Consider the following 20,358-nt stretch of genomic DNA (forward strand, 5'->3'; position numbering starts at 1 on the left):
AAGAAACGAACGTAAGTCACCACCTAGCATGCTGTAGAGAGGCCAAAAGAATTACTGTTGCCATTTCTTCCTTTGTGTCTGGGGTGAAAACAGTAATTTATTTCCCTGAGATTTCTGAACAACAAAACCTGACAACTGGAAACCACTAAGAGGTGGGCTGCTGGTTTTAATGAGCACCTTCTGCATCACAGCTTCTGTGGAGGCACAAGAACCTACAGAGCCTCATGGTGTGTCAGCAGGTCTCAGTCTGTGCATGGACATGTGCATGAGTGCATGTACACACCACTTCTCTTGCTTTCCCTTCAAAAGGAACACTGTACAAAGCAGAGCTTGGGGTACAAATTAGAGCAAAACTAAATCACGTTTAAAGCAGAGACTTGGGAATCTCAGTGCTGGGCTTTGCGCAGAATATTAATGCTCCACTTGCCTTCCTGTTTCTAAACACTTTCTTCTAACCTTGTCATTTGATTGAGATTCTTCTGAGGCTTGGAAGCCTTACGAGCCGAAGTGGGTGCTAGAAGGACAGCAAGCAGCGCACAAAGAAAAAGGAATGCAATTTTCCAAGGCCTCTTCTTGAGGACTCAGAAGAAAAGAAAGGGCTAAGTTTGTCAGTGCTGATGAGGACGATTAGGCAGCATATGGGAGTCAGTCTTTCAGTCTTTTTCTTTCCTTTGAGCAGAATTAGTGCTGCATTGCAGCCTGGTCCTCTCCTAGGTCCTTGGTGCTCACAGCACAGCCTGGGCAAGCTGCCTGTCTGCAGGCTGCGGCTTGTCCTATGCCTCTCCTTCTGGTAAGTACAGGAACCTCTTTGCTCATCTCCGCACAAATGCAACCTGGTAGGTCCCACCAGGGCTGGATTCACTCAGTGATTCTTTCAACCTTCTCAACCAGCACACGTTATTCTGTCTCTCTTCCCTCCTCTCAGCGATCTTGGGCAAGTTAGCTGTAATCAGCATTTCTGTGTATCCTTAGTAAGGAAAACATCTTCACTTTCCTGGAAAAGGTCCCGAACTTGGTCCTCCTCCTGTGAGGTGTGCCCAGCAGTATGTTCTTGCTACAGCCGTGAGTCCCTGCTTGCGGCTGCTTGGGGTTGGCAGCATCAGAGTAAGCAGCTCCTCAGGGAATTGCTGCTGGGGCCTGAAGGGAAGGGTTGTCATTTGACAGGAGTTGCTCAGCTTTGCTTCTAGTACCTGGGGCTTCTGCTGCTTTGCACTGGCTCGGGCCACGCAAAGCTGTGTGCTCCCTTTGGGCTTTGTCCATCCATTGCTGATGGGTTGAGCTGTGGGTATGAGCACGTGGGGGTAGGTCTCATTGCCTTATGTGTCATCGTGTGTTTCAGGTGCGTGTGAAATCACATCTGCCTCCTACTGTGTGTGAGCTGGTTGCTGGGACAGTACTCGCACACCCACAAGTCCCTTCAGTGGTCAGCAGTGTACATAAAACCCTTGCTGGTATTGAGGGGGAAAGGAAGAAAAATGCACCAAGACATACTGTTAGAGTAACGTTGCCTACAGCTTCACGTGGGAGCAGGTTTGTGGATGGGTTTCACGACTTCAAGGTCTGTCTGATGCACCCACATGCGTGTTTCAACCTAGATGTCTTAGGTTTCATGTACAGTGCAAGCATCATCTTTTTGCCAGTGAGGATGTGGGAATTATACCTCCGTTTTGTAATGAAACCAGTTTCAGTCATGTGTTCTGGCCATCCTGAGTCATTAAGTCTTAGATCTTAATTGCCCAGTCCCAAATGTTGGAGCTGTTTGAGAACCTGTCACACGTACCAGTGGAAGGTGGGCAAATAAGGTGGTTTTGATAACCATTTTCAAAGGCAGAGTGACCGAAATTATCTTTTGTCCTCGTATTTGAAATAAAGGGGGGGAAGGGAGAGAAATGAGGGATGCATTATTATAAAGGTACTTCTGTAACATACAGATATCCTAAATGGAGATGCTTGGTTTTTAAGAGAGCTTAGCTGTTTCATGGGGAGCTGGAAGTGGGGAGGAGAAGACACTGCCTGGCATGAAATGAAACTTTAGTACAAAATGCTGTTAAAACCAATACTTTGAAATCTTGCAAGCTCCTAGCTGTAACCTGCTTTTTATGAAATGTGCTTCTAACTGGAGGGGATTGTGCTGTCTTGGGAGGTTAAAGTGGATTGCAGGAGACACGAGGGGAGCCTTAGGCTCAGCCACTGAAATCTCCTGAGCAAATGCAGGGACTGTCCTGGACACACGCAGCCCTCCTTCTTTTGGCTGCTTGGCGTTCTTGTGGGGGAAACATCTTTTACTGTACCTTGTGTTCTTTGTCACGTGGTGTGCTGAAAAAAATGATGTATGATAGAGCAGTTTGAAAAGCCTTGTGGTCTGAGAGCTGTCTAGGAGGGGATGGAGGCAGTAAGCAGCTGAGCCACTGGTTGTGCTGGGGTGCCTGATCCTGCCTTCTGCTCGTGTCCGGGGCAGTGAAGACAGCACTTCAGACACTGCCGTGTGTTTTTGTGCCAGCTCCAGAGGGGCTGTGTCAGGTGTGATGAGCTGGAGCTCTGGTCTAGGCTGCAAATAATGAAATGGTGGAGTAGTTTCTTGACTGCCTCCTGGTGTACTTCCAGTTCTGCTGGTGCAGGTACAGGCAGCAGCTGCCTTGGGGAGGCCGGGGCTTCAGAAAGCAAAGCTCCTGCTGATGCTGACAGAGCCAAGAATTTTCCCCTATCCCTAGCACGAATGCTGGATGGCAGAACTGGCTTTGAATGTGTATTTAATGCAGCATAGCTCATTTGGGGTGGGGATGAAGGGACCCCCATGAACAAAGAGCTAGGAGTTACATCCCTCAGCTGGAATAAGCGGAGGGAGGCAAGTGGAGAAAGCAATTTGCAAAGCTACACTTGAAAATCATTCTAGCATGCCATCATCATTACAATTATCTGTCAGAAGATTTAGTTCAATTACTTTTTTTGGGTCTCTTGTCAAGATGGCCTTGCTTGTTTCAGGATTTTGATACTCCAAGGAGAGGTTAGGGAAGAACGAATACTAATTCTCCCATTAACCACTGTCAGCCAGCCTTCAGCGCGTGTTACTCCTTGTGTACTCCTTTGGTTCTTCAGCATCATTACTCAGGGGAGTCAAAAGACATAAAGTGCCCTGGGGAACATAAAATGCAGGGGGGGAAATGGCGAAATCCGCTGCCTATTTATAGTTGGTAGTGCGGTGGGGTGAGGGGTGAAAACTTGGGATGGAGGTGGTAATTCTGAAATAATTGAATAGCAGCCTAATTGCCATTGTGTAAGGGATTATACATGGTTCCTTACACTGCCTTCATACAACAGTGGGCTGGTAGTAAAATTACAAGGGAAGAATACTTGATGCAATAAGCTCAAATTAAAGTGAATAATTTTTAGAGCACTGCAGGACATTGCGCTCTTGCAGCCTTACCAAGCTGAGCAAATGTTTGGAGCCGCCGGGGTCTGGGCTGGTCCCAGCACTGTGGGTGCCTCGGACAGGGCTGGGAGGATGCGATACCCCCTTTAAAGTTTGCCTCTGCTCTGTTGGCCTTTGTTTTCCTTGCTAATGCAGGTGATTCAGTGCTTTTCTGCTTAAAAGAAACTGTAAAATGTCTGCTGATTATTTTGATGCAGGTAATAATTCCACTCTGGTTTAGGTAACTGCCCCCTATATCTGAGAATAAGGGTCCTGATCCCAGTCTGTGTCCGACACAGAGGTGAATTCCTGGGGTCTAAGTACACCAAGCCACTTAAAGGCCTGTGACTTCAAGCTAAACATGTATTTGAGGACTCCAGCTTGTAATTAAGCATCTCTCTCTTTTCCGTTTAGAGAAGGATGGGCTTTGCTGGGTTCGGATTCATTACGCCTCTTTTTAAGTACACATATCGAACCTCAGTTTGCTCTTCCTATTGCTGACTTTTCTTGAATGACCTTGTACTTGTAAATGAAAACAGTAATAGTAATTATATAAAACTCTAACTATGATATTAAACTACTACTTCTTGGTTTTTTTAAATATACATATTACAAAGTAGATAGTAAAATTCCCAGGAGAGAATAATTTTAGCTTTTTAATAAGAATGCCAAGGTCTGCATTCATGCACTTCTGAATTTCATTCAGCTGCCTTTACTTCATTTTTTAGGAGAAATGTCTGCAATTGCATTACTTCATTGTAGGAGCTTTTACAAGCTCACTAGTGGGGAAAATAAGGTTTCTAAGAGAAATTGCATGAATAACTGACTCTTATCTTTTCCCAAACAATGCAAAGTTTTGTTAAAGCATGTGGCTTGTTTGCATTAAAAGTAGTTATAGACATTGGGGTCTCCTCCTTGATAACATACAAAAAACTGCCACATTAAACCCATGTGGTTTCAGATGAGTAGTTAAGTCTTACTTTGTTTTTCTTAAGCAAAATAATATTTTCCAAGTGTCATTTAAAAGTAAAACAACTTTTGTGTGATATTCAGAGATAAATTATTCATAGACAGTTACTTTGAACCATTCTGTTTTCCTACCTCTGTATAAAAATAAACCCAGAAGTCACTGGGCTCAGCCACTGCCCTGCAATGGTTCTTTGAGAAGTGTTTAACTGTAGCTGCTGCTTTGTTGTAGTGAAGAGCTGTGATTCAGACTTGTACTATGTTTGCATTTCAGCTGCCAAAGAAAGTGAAAGATGAAGCCTCTTGTTCTCTTGGTTCTTGTGATCTGTACTGTAGTCAGCATGAATTTGAAGCTCGTGTCAAAGAGAAATTCTGGTAAGTCACAGAAAAAAAATCCTTTTTACTTTTGAATCCGGACTTAGTGCTCATGCAATCAAGCGTTTTAGATGGCTGCTTTTTGTCTTGCATATATACTTGCTCTCTTCTGAAAAACAAACAAAGCAGTGTCTGCTTACCAGATGTTACAGGATGAATTTTATCACTATAATGTTCTGTTGATGTCACTTAAGCTATTTCAAAATGTCCTTATGTTTTCTTAAGGGAAAACAGGGAGGGTGGGAAGGTTGATCTGATTGAAAGCCCGCCAAAGGAGTGATGGATTTGACATTGTGTTAACATCTAATCTTGTGCTCGTGCTAACGGATTTTCTTAGCTGTGGATGTGGTTCCTGATGACTTCTAGGTCTGGGTGGTTTTTCTGTATATTTGAAATACCCAGGATTCTGAGCAGACAGGTGGGTTACCTCTGGCCTTGCCTAGTGCAGTCTGTCTGCTAGAGCCTCGTGTATGTGGACAGATAACTGATACGGTGCTGCAATTCTGAAATAATTCCCTTTGTCATTTTACATCTTCATGTAGGAGCTAATATAGGGTAGAAGTACTTTTCAACTTTTGTGTTAGCTTCATTTTTTCCCCACTAATTGTGTGCTGCACATACGAGTGTGAGGCCTTTGATCTTACTGTCCTCAGTGTCTTCAGCAAACACTTCTGGCAATTTGGGTACATACAGAAAAATCACTGACTGACTTGGTGTGGCCGGTTTAAAGTTCTACATATTTTTTTTGAGAATGTAGAAAAAATAGATATTGGTCTGTCCATAATAAAGAACTGGATGCCCCTTTCCAGGCCAGGAAATGTTTCTCTGGGAATCACCAGATCCTAGGCTGAATTCTTTTTACTGGGATAAGTGTTCAAATGGACATTGCTAAATCAAACTAGTCCGTAGCCTCCTGTTGTGGTTACTGTGAGCCCTCTTTGCCTGTAGGGCAGTCATGGAGGTCGGGATTTGGCTACAGTATGGAGCTTGATCTAAAGTCTGCTAAAGGCAATGGCATTCCTATTTTTCAAAACTGCTATTCCTGGCCTGGATGGGAACCCCTGTGAGATACATAATCTTTAAAATTTAGCAGCCTTGACTCACTGATGCCAGGCAATACCACCTGGCTGCAAGGAAAGGCCTTTATCAGAAGTACACCTCTGTAGAAGTAAAATGCCTGTGGTTATCAGCATCATTCAGCTGATAGTTTACCTTTAATTATATTTTAGTATATTGTATTTTTTTTTAGCTCTTTTCTTTGACTGACTCTGTGGAATGCCTTCTGTTATTGGCAGCTGTTGACAGTATCAATTCAGGTTGAGTACTGGGAAGAAAAATGCTTTAATATGTTAGGCTGCTTATTGCTAAATATAACCCACTGTAGTGAATAGTTTGTTCTGTTTTCTTCCCATTTAATTGAGCCGGTATATGTTGAGTATAAGATGAAGGGGAAAACTGCACATAAAGTGAAATTACAGTTTCTTTGCAAGTACATGATCGTGTAGTTGGCTTTCACCTTTCAATATTCATTCTCATGTGCTGATTTTCAGGTTGCTGTGTTGAACAAACTATTGATTTTTTTTCTTTTTTTCTTCTTCCAGCACATTGTGTGTGAAATGCATTTTCTGTTTCTGTAATTTCAGCACTTGGAGCGAAATTGGTAATTTGACTCCCTTTCTGAAAGGGCCTTTAGATACAAAGTACTCTCACTTGATTGCTTGGGTCCTCCCTGAATGTTAGGTTGTGCAGGGACAGATGCTGCTGAATTTTAACTCTGTGTGGTGTACGTAGAAGATTGGAGATGGAACAGCAAAGGAAAGCCAGGCAAAGGAAATGATGAGACCTTATTGCTCAGTGGGGTGACTGTAGCTGTGGCACCCTTGCGCTGTGCTTCAGGGGCATTTTTTTTAACTGATGTCTTGGTAAAAGAGTGTGGGAAGGGGAAAGCACCTGGTTAGTTGTGGGCAGTTGCACTGTGGGCTGTATGGCAGGATGTCTGCTAGCAGCAAGGCTGGTGTCGCTGCAGCTGAGAGCAGGAGTGGATGAGGTGCCCAAATGATTCCCCGTGGACAGGAGCTCTGCAGCTGTGCTCCCCTGGACGCTGTCAGTCTGTGTCTTGCTGCCTGTATGGGGATGTCGAAGCTGGTGAGCATCCTTAAAAGGGGCAGGGAAATTGTGTAGACGTTTACGTAGAGCTGTGTGAAGCAGTGCATGGAAAGTGCTGACACCGGTGATAAAAGTAGGTTTTGACTACCAGGGCAAGAAACCAGCAAAACTGGGGTACCTGGGTCTTGGCTGACCTACATAGACTGGCATTTTTCCAAGCAGTATGTAGAAATGTAGCATGAGTGGCAACAATTGTGATTAGTGTTGAGTACAAGAGAATTGTGAAGTTGACCTGTGTGTGTGTTATATCACATAATGGATTGTGCCTTGCTTGAAGGTAGGGAGAATCTCAGGAGATCAGGATTGAAGAGGACTTGGCATCTTCAGGGGCTGGTGCGAAAACCTACCTTTGAAGCCAAGGAATGGAAATACAAGGGGAGAAAGCTGAGGATGAAATCTCCAGATAGCAATTGCAGACAGCGCGCAGGGGCTGTGCAACAGGCACGAGGTGTTTGAACTGTCCAGGAGAGGAGTGCCTAAGGTGTCAAAAAGAAGGTGATGAAATGGTGTTCTAGGTGCAGGCATAGAATTAAAGCTTGCTGAAGAAATGATTCTCATGGAAGGAGGGAAAAAACAAACCAAGAAGAACAAAGAACTTTGTCTTGTGTGTCTTTGCTTGTGCTTTGTTATAAATCCAGGTGTTCGTATGTCCATTTGGAGAGGACAAACAGGCATGCGTGTGAGGGCTACGGGTAGGTTTTAGAAAACCTTGCAATGCTGCAAAAACAACATAGAAACTTGGCTTCTTCTCAGTTGAGATGCTGTGCCAAAATAATTAAAATGGTTGAGCTAATTTAATTATGCTAGTCAGATTCTTCTTTACAGGCAGCAACTTCCAGATGCTCCAGAAGAAATCTGTCATGTCTACAGAGTAATGATTGCTGTTTGTGGTGGAAACAGAAGAGTTTGCTTCAAGCATCTGTGTGAATGGAGTGTTGACTTCAGTTTCATAAGCATTTCTTAATATTAAGGAGCTCTTCTGAAAGCTGCAGGTCATCCTTTTTGAATCCTTTGAGAGGTGAAACTGAGCAACCAGCTGATGCTGGGACTGCAGCCCTAGTGATACCCTGGAAAAGTTTAGTAGGTGGAGGTTATGCAAATACACTGAGGGTGTGGGAGCTGTTAGGCTCCCAGCTGGTAGGGGATTTCCTTTTAATCTGATTAAATGACTTCTTTTCCCAAGCCTTTTGTATACAGTGCTTTGAATAATCGTCGCAGGGAATATAAAACCAATTAAAAATCAGCACACTTTTTAAGCACAAGATTTTTCAGATTACAGATTGTTTGATTTATGAGACATAATTCCATTAGTGACTAATTGATGCCCTGTATAGCCGCTGTATTTATTTGCTGAGCTGCAATACCCCATCCCAGCACGCTTGGGCTCCGGAGGGCACGCCTGCCTTGTGCAGCAGAGCACAGCATCCCCGAGCTCTCTGTAAGGCTGCTGCCTGCAGAGCCAGGGTGGTCTTGTTCAGGTCTTTGGGGCTTCCTTGGCTCAAGCCTGGCATTGACGTGTCCTCCCAGCTACAAAGCCAGAGTCTTGTATCTTCTCTGTGTTGCATCAGATGGATGCTCTCTGGGCTTTCTGCTCTTCTACTCTTTGTCTTGGGACCACCCCAAAGGCAGTTGTGTGTCTCTGAGCCCCCCTGCCCCAAGATGCTCCAGCAGTGTCCAACTTTGTCTCCAGTGGCTTGGGAGACAAAGGGCTTGATTTAGCATCGTGCCCTGCTGGTATGGGCATAGCCAAACTGTCTTAAAATGTTAATTGGATTAAATGCTTGGGACTTTAATGTGTTCATTTTAACATATTCACATGCTTTACCATATTCATTTTAAACCTATTGGCTTGCTATTTCCTGCCTTCTAAACGTCTTGCAGCAGCTGACTGTGCTCTGCTGCGGATGTGTCAGGAGACCTCCATGTTCCTCCTGGCTGTGCCGGCTCTAGCCAAGGGTTTCCCCCTGCTCCTTTCTGTGAAGCTCAGCTTTGTTTCCTGGATTGCTGCCTGATTGTTGTGGCCATGAAAACTGCAGCGTACGCAGAAGTGGAGGTGCTTCTACTTCAGAGGTGACTGAAGGATTTGTTCTGGAATGGGATATTCTGGAGGAGCCCAGTTCTTAAAAGTCCATTTCTCCTGCCGGAATGGGTCCCTGGAGTGAGCATGTTGATTCTGTGATGCTCGCTCACAGTTGCCTTTTCCTTTTTGTAGCAATTGCATCTGCCTGAACAGCTGACTCCTGCCCATCGTGTAGAATGCGTGGCTTTGAATCTTCCTGCTTCCTGAGATACAAGCAATGCAAAAGAGGTTTATCAACTTTCCCTTCCTGCAAATAATGCAAAGACAGAGAAAATGGGAGTGGCAACACAAATTGGTGTACACTGATCTCAAGATACCGTAGGTTATTTGCAGCCCCAGGAAACAAAATGCAGCAAGGTAGACGTTGTTCTGGGCTGTCACTGATACAAGAGTGCGTAGGGTCCCTCTTGCAGTCGTGTCTGCTCACCGGTTCCGGGCTGCTCTCCATCTGTAGGTTTTGGAGCAGTGGGACAGGAGGAGAGCAGGGCTCCTGTGCGCAGTCACATCTCAGGGGGCTGCTGGAAAGAATGGGCAGTGTGTGCACCTTGGGATGGGTGTCTCAGCCTTGGTTTTCTCTCCTCTGGGTACTGGTGGCAGCAGTTAGATGTTCTCTTCACTGCTGGAGGGGAAGGGAGATGTATAGAGAAGAACAAGAAAGGAAATAATCTGCTAGAGGTTTGGTGGTTTTTTTTTTTTTTTAGTGACCTCAACCTGACAGGGTTTAAATATTGAGCTTATTTAAACACTCAAATTTTTAGCTATTACACTCGTTTAAAATGAGCTCATGTATAATTAAAACAATTAAAATATTGAGCTGATATTTAAATATTAAAGCTAGACTGCTCTCCCAAAAGGGAAACCGCAGCTGTATCTGAATAAAATAAATGAACACAATTAAATTGTTTCAGACTAAAGTAAATCACGAAGGTAGGATCTTCAGGGATAGGGGGAAATAAGAAAAGCATGAAAGAAATGTCATTTCTGAAGTTAGGAATCTATGCATCTGTACTCTTCCACTCCTGCAGTGGACATCATGTCAGCTTTTGGGATGGCTGTTCTACATCTAGCTGCAGCATGGAAGAGTTTATTAATAATGTCTGAGCCTCTAGAAGGCATTTCCTTCGTGACTGAAAAATCTTCCAACTCTGTGCCTTTAATTGAATAACGCTTTTTTTGAGTCATTTTTAAATGAAAAAAAAAAATCTTGTATCTAGATGTCTTGGCTTTGTTTTCTGTAAGGTCCTGAACAGAAATTTGAAGAGAGATCTTCATGCCAGTATTTCTGGCGCTCTCATTTTGTGGGTGTGGTTTCGTGTCTTCTGAAATTGACTGTCCTGAGGGACAGGGAAAGGTCTGCATGTTTTCTTTTTCCTCTTATTCATGGAAATAGTATGGTTTTGGAAGGTTTGTCTTACGTAATGTTCAAGTGAAATCATTAATAATACAACTGCAAACTTACCCAGAACACGGTCTTCAAGCTCAGCACGCACTCTGGTCCTGCTGGGTCTCCTGGTGCTTTGCAAAGAGCAGCCCCCACGGGGATTTACCTAGCACAGAGGTGGGGCATCTTTCTTCTTGTGGATTGTTGTGGTGTGTTACATGGTGGGAGCAGCCTCCAGTACACTTGGATTTGAAAATACCGGGTTAGGCAGGCTTTTTAAAAATGTATTTCTTATTATTTTTACGCTTTGCTCAATAAAGCCTAGTAACCTCCTGGGCTCGGAGGTCGCTGAGGCGGGTGCGGACCTGTGTGGGCTGTAGGCAGGCTGTGGTGTTACAACTGAATTTGGGCTCAGCTCCTGAGCGAGTGCAGTTCTGTGCGTGCCTGGGTTTCTGTAACTCGGGTCTGTGTGTAAGGCAGGCTGTACGGGCTGCTGTAGGAACATAGACAGGGCTCCTTGGGCTCAACTGAGTACGAGCACTAATGTGTGTTCTCATCTCTCTGCCCACTGAATTTAAAGAACTTTTTCTACGTTACTTTCAGAACCTTGCTTGTTGCTTGAAGTATGCTTTAGTTTTTAATTCCTAGTCCCCGTGATGCGTTTTACCAGTAGCTTCCCTTCTGTTTGTTCTGTTCTTGCTGTGAAAGCAACAAGCAGTAAAATCCTGAGGTAAGAGGCACTGGGATCAGCATGGGAAACAGCAATGGGGTGAAGAAATGAGGTGGTGCATTCTTGGTTAGTTTTCAGCATTTAATGCTGGAGAACTTGTTTTCCAGCAGGAAAGGAAGCACCAGAGGTATCCCATCTCAGAAAGTGCAGAGCTGGGTTTCGAGCTGTAGATCTGCGATGCAGGAAGGAATTCTTTTCAGTGCAGTGTGTGTGTGGAAGTGTTAGTATACGGACCTGTGAGACTGTTGTGGTACTGTTACCACTTGCTCAAGTAGAAATGATTGCCCATCTACCAGCTGAAAGCAAAATTGATCTGAGCTGCAGTGTCACCTCTAGACTGTGTTTCCTCACTTTATTAATCTCTAACCCTTTCAAATCCGATCGATCCTTTCCTACAAGGAGCATGATTAGTACTCATAATACATACCGATATGAAAACGTGGTAGATGGAGTTGTGTTTTCAGTGCTTCACCACTGAAGACAGACTCAGGTAAAAGTTAAGCTTCTAACCTGAGCTCTTTGCTTTTCCAAGATGTGATGACCGAGCAGCCTGTGCCATGAGTTGCCCCACACCAGCCTCTGCCATCGGTTCCTTCTCACTTTTTTTTGTGTGTGTTTTTTTTGTGTGTGTATTTATTTTAAATTTAAGAGAGGTGCAGATGTTTAGTCTTTCAGGGGTCATTATTCCTTTAAAAAGGCGTCTGGTATCTGTGCATCCGTTGTTCCAGGTGTGAAATGGAATTGTACTGGAGCACTTAGGAGACTGTTTAAGCCAGGCAGCTGTAAGCATTGGCTTTAAATAAAGAGACTGGAGGCAATAGCAGTACCTGTGTGAGCCTTTTGTGTCTGAGCATCTCTGTTTCAGTTGCTGTAATGGAGTGAGAGGAGTGGGAACCTGCCTCAGACTGCAAACAGCATGGCTGGGGCTGGAGGGCTCAGGGCAAGCCCCTGGAAAGACTTGGCTCCCCTTTCAGATAACAGGCATGAACCAGGGCAGGAGAAAGCCTCAAGCTCCCAAATGCCTTGCTGATGTTTAAAGTCCAGTATTTTTTGTGTCTCTTGCTTGTGTCTGTGGGACCTACTGCTGTTTTGCTATCCAGTAACCATGTGTACTGTTCAGAAGTTAAGGCCATGTGGTAGAGGCTTTGAAACATGATGGTTAGTTATTATTTTTGCTCTTTTGGTGTTGTAATAGTGCTTTGCTACCTTGGCAATTTTTTTTTTTTTAAGGTCTCATGGGACTACTCGGTGTTTTAGGTAAAGGTCTGCTACCGTGGTACCAGTGCATCTCATGTTTGCCTCCTGGTTAGTCCCGCTTTACAGATGATAACAAATCAGTGGTGGAGATGAAGCAACACTCAGGGTGGCCAGCATGCTACAGTTGAAGTGGGGAATAGGAGGACGTTTCCCCCTGTTCTGCCATGTCACTAAGGCTGACGAAACCTGTACTGTCTCCTAGAAAAGTGTTGAGGCTAAGGAAGTGTGCGTAATCTGTGGTTTGAGGTCCTTGGATAGATGCGCTGAAGACAAGTGCAATTTCTGTTATTTTCCAGTAGAAGACCGTAAGATGTCTGCTAGAAGTGGAGGAGAGAGGTCCTGCTATACCTGGCTTTGTGCGCTGGTTTTAGGCAAAGAGCTCTTGCCTCTGAACATTACAGGTCTCTTGGCATCTCGGCTCTGAGCTGTCCTCCCAGCCCCTGTGGAGCAAAGCCCACTTGAGGCTGTAAAAAGGCCATCGAATACCTGAGGGACTTTGGAGCCTCGGAGATGCACCGAGTCTCTAGGGCAGCTAGCTCATAAACCACCTGCGTACCTACTTGCTCTTCCACCCTAAAGAACCTTTGCTGGCCATAAACTGATGCAGCAAAGCTGCCAGTCCCCTGTGTCTGAGCCATGCTGGGCTGCCTCTGTGCTCACCCAGTGTCTGCCTTTTGTTTGTTAGCAGTCCCAGGGCTGGGATTCTGTCATCAGCTGTGCGAGTGGCTTAAAACAGCTCTGTCCAAGGACACCTCCATCTGCATACGGTCTAACCAGATGTTCGTGTTTGTTCTTTGGTCCTTTCATCCCGCTGTATGAATGCATATCAAATCAGTTGTGGAAGTTGTATGCTAAGTAGTTTCACGGGTTTTATTATTTGAGAGTTAATGGACTTTGTCTGGTGTGTTGAAGGTAGAACTGCATTAATATTTGCAAACCCTGATGTTAACACAGCAGCTTAGACTTGTCATGAGACAACAGTGGGGCTTGCCGGTGGGTCTGCTGGGTAAAAGCTCTCCTGTAATAGTTTCCTTGCTGTGATTGGAGCTGGCAAGTTTTTTCAGGTTTGTGCAAGACAAGCACATCCTTTCCTGCACACGGGGTTGCCCTTTTCTAGATCATAATGTGTAATATAGTTGTAAAAATCGGATCTCTTTTAATGGCTTTATTGTGCACATGAAAGCTGTGCATTATCAATGTAATTACCGAGATAATTTAATACTTGCTCTATGCTTTACTACAGCACTTTCCAACAGGGAGCTGTAAAAGGTAATTTTGATCTCCTTAAACTTTGTTTAGATTATTAAGAAATATTTTCTAGTGGCAGAAGAGGGAATTCTATTTCTGCATGATCTACTAGCCCCTTAGGGCTAGCCCTTTACAGTCATATTCATCAGGTAAGGGACGCGATGGGAGCAGTTAGTCACCTCCTGAAGAGCCGGCTGGTTCCCGAGCATGCAGCACCCGCAGACGAGGATCTCCACCAGCAGAGCTGTGAGGCCTTTGGTGATGCTCTCCGCCAGGCTTTTCCCAGTGATTGGGAGGCAAGGGGGAGTAAAACCATCACAGGTCTTACAGGTGTCGCAGTTTGTCCTTTGAGGTGTTACTAAAGGTATCCTAGTGCCCCAAGCAGCCTAGAGTGATGGAGTGGGCTGGGCGACCTCCTTTGTAGGATGCTCCTCTGGCAGCTTCTGTTCTGCATCTGGGCCACCCCGGGGAGCACCAGGGTGGTCCTGTGCTCGTGCCCCGTGTAGGGAGGTTGGAATTGGACTGGATTGTGTCTTGTCCCCCCTCCCCTTTTTTTTTCTTCTTGAAGAAACTCTCTTTAGACTAGGATCCCCTGTAATACATCTGGAGAATAAACCAGGGAAGCTTTTAAAGTGAGAGGGGCTTGCTAATTGCTTAAAAATTAGGCAGCCTCCATCTGAATAATCGCCATTAGCTGGCTGGCCTTCTTCAGTCTAAGTAGCAGCTCATTAGTAGGATACACACAGATGGTTCTGTGCTTCAAGGTATTTAAAATACACAGGCAGAGAGCTGTATTAATAAGGCAAACCTGTCCTTAGTTTCTGTGAGTGAGTTTGCTGCAAGCAGCAGAGGGAACAATGCCATTTGGTAAATATCATTAGGTAAGGGCATTTCATACATTTATTTAGTTTGCACATTTTTCTGCAGATAACAGATTATGATAAATACTGAAAGTAATGTACTGTTTCTGGGAAAATTATATTGTAAGAACAGACTTACAGCAGCTATTTCGTTTATTCAGTAGCTCATTTACCCATATAATTGCTTGGAAAGAGATTTATTCTGAGCCTAAGCTTTATTTGGAATATATGTCGTTTCTTGCTTTCTGTTCTCTCTCTCTCTCCTATGATGTTTCCTGTAGGCAGTTTGCTAATAGTTTACTCAAAATAAGTCATCTTCTGAGCTGGATTCCTTCTGCAAGTGCTAGTGGATAGCAAAATAAGAGACCACCTGTCAAGGAAGCCAGGAACCGCTGAACCCCAGCCCTCAGAAGCGCCAGGGAAGGAGCTGCCGTGCAGAGGAGCAGTGTAAATTCAGATGTGATGGTAAATGTGGCTTCGTTGTCAAATGGCAGACTTGCCCTCTGCTTCTCCTCCTGTGAGTATCATTGGGTGGGCAACTGCTCCATCCTTCCCTCAGGTAGGCTCTGCTCTTTGTGTTACACCTGAGCAGCGTTCGAACCCATCTTATAATGACCGTGTCCATTAGTGCACTTGGCTGTGAATCCAGCTGTGAATCCATTAGCATTTCAGCTTTCCAGTGTAAGAGACTTTCACCTCCAAGACCGGTCTCTGAAAGAAAGGAGTCTCCCTCAGACAGTTGTTCTTCCCCAGACAGTCAGAATTTGGTCTTCATCCCCTCCCTTGGAGGGCTTACACAGAGGGGGTAGCTCCAGCCTTTTCTCCCCAAGTCCTCAACAGACCTGCTTCCATTTTCAGCAAGCATGATTCACGTTGTTGCTTCACTCCTCTTTTTCTTTCAGATAGATTTGGCATGTATTATTTGACTATGCCGCTGATGAGAAGAAAGCACGTTTCCCTTTCCTTCTGACTAGTCTTTGCCTTGCTGTGTGTGTGCAAGTTACAGCGCTGCTTTGGTAGATCTCTGAGTTAATGTTTGTTTTTCTGGAGTGTATGTTAAAAATATTAGTCCAGGCTAGGAGACTCTCAACTGGAACAGATGTAGTCTGAAGAATATATATATATATATATTTTTTTTTCCTTATAGCTACCATGTGTTTTTTTTTTTTTTTTTTTTTTTTTGTTATGCATAAGTGTTCTGAATGATTCCAATCCTCTCTGTGGTAAATTACTATTTAGTTCAAATCCTGCTTTGGGATCCTGTGCAGCACATGGAAGTACACGTGGCTTCTTCCACTGCCTGCACTGGAAGGAGCAGAACCGTCAGGAAGCAAGGTTTGTTTTGTGGGACTTGAGTCTGAACCTGAAAGAAAATAAAGAAACACTAGGAGGTACTTACTGCTCAGGGGCGATGAGACTCTGTTTCCAAAGCCATTTAAGGAGGGCTGTAAGTAGGAAAACAACCTAGTGGTGTATGGAGAGGGTGGGATGGATGTTGTGCTGAGGGAACTAGGAAGGCTTCCTGCAAGGATCTGTGTAAAAGACCAAGATTTCAGTAGAAAAAAAAAATTAAAATGTTTAAATTTTTAAAATGTTTATGTATTTATAGACTTGGCTTCATGGAAATGTGGGCAGAGTTTGGGATTTACAAGGATGGGAAGTCACCAAGTGACCTGATTTCCCAGGAAAGTGCAGGAGTTGGGTAGCAGTGGGATTCTGTGAATGGTGCAGGGGTGGCACCTCTGGAGCGAGGAGGGCTTTCAGGTGAAGGTGGTGAGGCAGGAAGAACAGTGTTTTGTTTCAGCTTTCAAATTTCAGGGTAATTTGATAGGGTTTACTAGTAACCCTAGGCTATGTTGTTTGTTTGCGTGTTTGGTTTTTCCTCCTGCTGTAAAGCCACTGAAGTTGGTGGAATGAAACTAGGAATTAACAAACATGACTGCATAGCAATGGGACTGTTTCTCCTGTCTGCGTGCCAAGCTTCTGCTTACTTGGTGTGATTCTGCAAAACATCCATTGATTTTGGTTCCTCAGAAGCTAATTACCTCGTAACCCACAGGATCAAGCAGCAGTGCCCACTTATTTAGCCTGTAACAGCGCCGTTCTGACTGTGCTGCCCAGTTGTGCTGGCACTTGCTGCAGGGAAGCTCCCATTGACCCTGCCTGCACCAGGGCTGCAGAGCAGCCCCCACGCACGTATCCCGCCTCTGCACTGTGGCTGTTGTGCATGCAAATGGGCAGGAATTGTCACTGAAGCAGTGGGTACTTAATGCATGTTTGTAAATTCAGCTCCTTTTGGAGCTGAAATTTCCCTGCCAGTGTTAATTTGGTATTTGTCACAAATTGCAGGGGCGAGAACAGGAGGGGAAGCCAGGCTCTCAGCCACGGTGGGCTCCAGCTGCTCCTCTTCCTGCTTCTACCTCAGGCATTGCCACAGGTGAGTGGGGAGAGGAGCAGAAATGTCCCAAGGTAAATCCCCAGGAAGAATCTTTGTCTTTTCTAGGGAGTATCATGATGCAGATTGCATTGATGTGGATTTTGTAGGGATCTGGGTCATTAAAATAAAAGACAAGCCTGTCAATATACAGTAGCAGAACACCCCCGACCCAGAGTGATGCCTTGGTTTTAGTTTGACAAGTCAGTACAGGGTGAATTCAGGCACACTGTGCATCTTTCTTCAGTGCAGCCACTTGAGAAGGCCCTTCAGTGCTAATCCATTTGGATAGCACGGTATTGTTTCCAAATACGTTGTGTGAATCTTAATTGACGTTTTGTAGCCCACAGGAGAGAAGTAATACATCACTGCTATTATTGTGAAGACATGTCCTTTGGGGGAAACCCCCAGTTGCAATTCCTCAAGCATCTTTAAGGTTCTGAGAAGCAAATCAATACATTTCTCAACAACAGTTATCCTCAGAAACCCTTGGAATTAGATATGAGAGAAAGAAACAAAGCTGGGGTGATCTCCAGCTGAGCTTTCTGCCCACGGAACTGCCCTTGCCACTGGAAGGCTGAATGAAATTTTAAGTCTGAGCTCGACTGTATCAGTAAGCAGCTATTTTTTGCCAAGTAGGCACAGTGATAAAATTGCCTCTGAAGTGGTTGATGTGTTTAATCTGCAAGTTTTCCTGGATGGGCACCATCTCATGTCTTCGACCAGAGCTTTCGGGTGCTTCAGCTGTACAGTGAACCAGGAATGCTTTAGTAGTGCTAGTAAGAGGGACTTGGTCTGCCCCAGAGGGCTTGTTTGAAGTTACATTGATAAGAGTAATCAATTAAGTCAATCAAGTAGTCAATTAAGATTACTTGCAGATGTTTGGATCTCTCTGTACAGAAGAGCAGAAGTGCTGCTGTTTCTGGTTGGTCTTTTTAATTCAGTAACAGAACGACTTTAACTACTGATAGTGTTTATGGTTGACTTCTGGAGGGCCTGTGCCAATTGGAGTAGAACTAAGAACTGCTCTGTGGATCAAAGCTGCTTGGTGTAAGCTGGGAGTTGGGTGCTCTGCTGGAGCACCTGCCTGATGAGCACACCAAGCAACTTTTTATTGTGGGAAAAGACCCTGAACTGCTTGTCAGTGGTCATCACAGTCCTGTCCTGCCTGTTCAGTTTGCAGCAGCAAATCTCCTGGATGTCCTGTGCTGTGGATCTCCCTGGCCTTGGGGATGAGGAGCTGCATGTTAAATTTTGTCTCGCCAAGCTAACAATACTGCAGCAAGCCACGCTTCTAGCTAGGAAGAAGCAGTCCTGAAAAAGCGTGTTTAATGCCCATTTGGAAATGTCAAAGTTAAATACTCTGGTGGAGCACTGTACTGGAACAAATGTATGGGAATCTCTCTTTTGCAGGGGATCACAGGCTGGCTGTGCAGTCCTTGAGATCTCCTGGGACTAAAAGGCTCGGGGAAGTGTCCAACCCGTCACAGCACAGCAAATATCTGCCTTGTGCTATTCGCTCAGAAAGGGTTAAAGGCTTTCTGGCAACTGCTGAGTACTACAGCAGATATTTTCCCTGTGTAACGGTGGAAGAATGACTATGCGTAATCTAATTTTAACTTAATCTAATGTACCTGGTATTTTCATATATAGGATAATGCAAGAGGAATTTGAAAAAGCCTTCCTCTTAGCAAAGCCTGTGCTAAAATTCTGACATCAATAGAGGAAATGTGTTGATTCAAAGAAATTTTAAAAAGCTCACTTTGTGTTCTGTATTTGATGATTTAAAAACACATTGTCGTGATTAATTTGTTGTTCTTGGTACAATCTTAAGCTCTTCTTCTAATAAGATCGTGCTGATAGTAAAGATTCGTACACTGGTGTGATTTCCCTCTATGTTAGTTAATAGCTGCCTAATTGGAAAAGTAAAAGTAATTCTTGTTGTGTAAACAGACTTCAAAACCTCTTAATGGATCATGCAGCTTACTTATTTAATTTTTGTAGTGCTGACAAAGGGAGGACTTTGCTTTGAATTCTCTCTAGCAACAGTAATAATTAAGGAAAGAAAAAGGCCTGCTTCTAACTGAAACGCTTTTTGTTGCAGCGGACAAAGGGGAGTTTTGAGATGGTGGGGTGGGAAACTTCTCTTGTGGGAAACAGAAGCAAGCGAATGGATGTTCTAAAGAGACTTTGGGCTTTTCTCCTGTTTGCGAATTCTCCAGTGGCTCCCTGTACTTCTCATATTTCTCTCTTAGACCGTATTTTGTTGCATCTTCTCTTTTTAAGTTCTGTAATGGGATGGGGGTCTCTAGTGTTACTGTCACCTCTTCTGAACCAGAAAGTGAAAGATTATGGAGAGAAGGAGAAAAAAAATCACGTTGTGACTTCCCAGAAGTGCTGAAGGCCTTCATACCCTTCAAAGAACTGTAGCTCCCAATTCTTGTTGACTGCAATACATTTTAAAATACCTACCCTTAAAAAAAAATGGCCTTGAGTACCTACAGCCTGTTTGCAATTGATGAGAGTTGCAGAACCTAAGCACCACTGAAAATCAAGCTATCAGTCACGCTCACTGGCTCCCTTTGATGGAAGCAACACTGCGCCTTAGGGAGCGTTGAGAGCTGTGCTTCCAATCCCAGCTCCTAAATGAAGAGCTCTTTCTGTTTGTCTCCTTGCTTCTGGTGGAGTCACCTTCGGGGAGCAGAGCTGGGGCTGTCCTGCTGGAGATGCTCTCCTGCATCACCTTTCGGGATGCCCAAATCCCCCCAGACCCGCTCTTCTCCCCATCCTGCCATGGGGTGGCAGCCTAGAAAGTGAGCAGTGTTTATCAGGTAGTGGCAGTCAGGTTTTGATTACTGCTTTCTGAAGCTTATTGTTAACAAGACGCATTAACTCTTTTCTCTGGGGAGGAAATAAATGGGCTCTTTGGGCAGAAAGAACAGTCCAGGATGGAAGGTCTTGTCCTCATTAACTTAGGTTGGGCATCATCCTCATGGGATGGTCTGTGGCTGTAAGTCTTCACATAATAAGATGCACCACAGTATTTAGGGTTTTATTAAACCATTGTTGTTCGGTTCTGTGTTGGAGGATGCTTATACTTGAAATCATTGCATACTGGGGGAACTGTGTGAAAAATTAATGGGATGATTTTCATAAAAGATGCTGTGGCATGTGTATATTTAGAATTAGAGGTTTAAACTTCTAATCAAGTGTTTTTTTATTATATTTTATTTAATTACACAACCAACGGGGGAAAAAAAAAGACACAGAAAAGCCCTGACTAAATGTGCAGTGTTGCATCCCGGTACATACAGCGTATGTTGGCAGACTGATAGTGCAACAAGTGGAAGCTCTTGGCTTTGTGGGGCCTGTGTGCATGCCCCGAGCTGCATGCAGCTCATTCCCAGCCACCTATTTCTGTGCTGTAAGCTCTTTCCCAGGAAATAGGGTTT

The 20,358-nt window shown here is 44.4% G+C and overlaps 1 protein-coding gene across 26 annotated transcripts in view; it reads left to right on the forward strand.

The window, feature by feature from the left end:
• Positions 1-20,358, forward strand: part of IL1RAPL2 (interleukin 1 receptor accessory protein like 2) — a 397,669-nt gene that overhangs the window by 62,000 nt on the left and 315,311 nt on the right. For all 26 annotated transcript variants that reach the window (XR_011101166.1, XR_011101167.1, XM_068697284.1 and 23 more), the window contains one exon: positions 4,650-4,750. Coding sequence is in view for 23 of the 26 variants with exons in the window: in XM_068697284.1 (XP_068553385.1) it covers positions 4,669-4,750 (82 nt within the window). In the remaining 3 variants the exon portion in view is untranslated. Of the gene's footprint in view, positions 1-4,649; positions 4,751-20,358 lie in introns of those variants that run through there.

The sequence above is a fragment of the Anas acuta genome, chromosome 13 (genome assembly GCF_963932015.1).
Source record: "Anas acuta chromosome 13, bAnaAcu1.1, whole genome shotgun sequence".
NCBI classification, from domain to species: domain Eukaryota; kingdom Metazoa; phylum Chordata; class Aves; order Anseriformes; family Anatidae; genus Anas; species Anas acuta.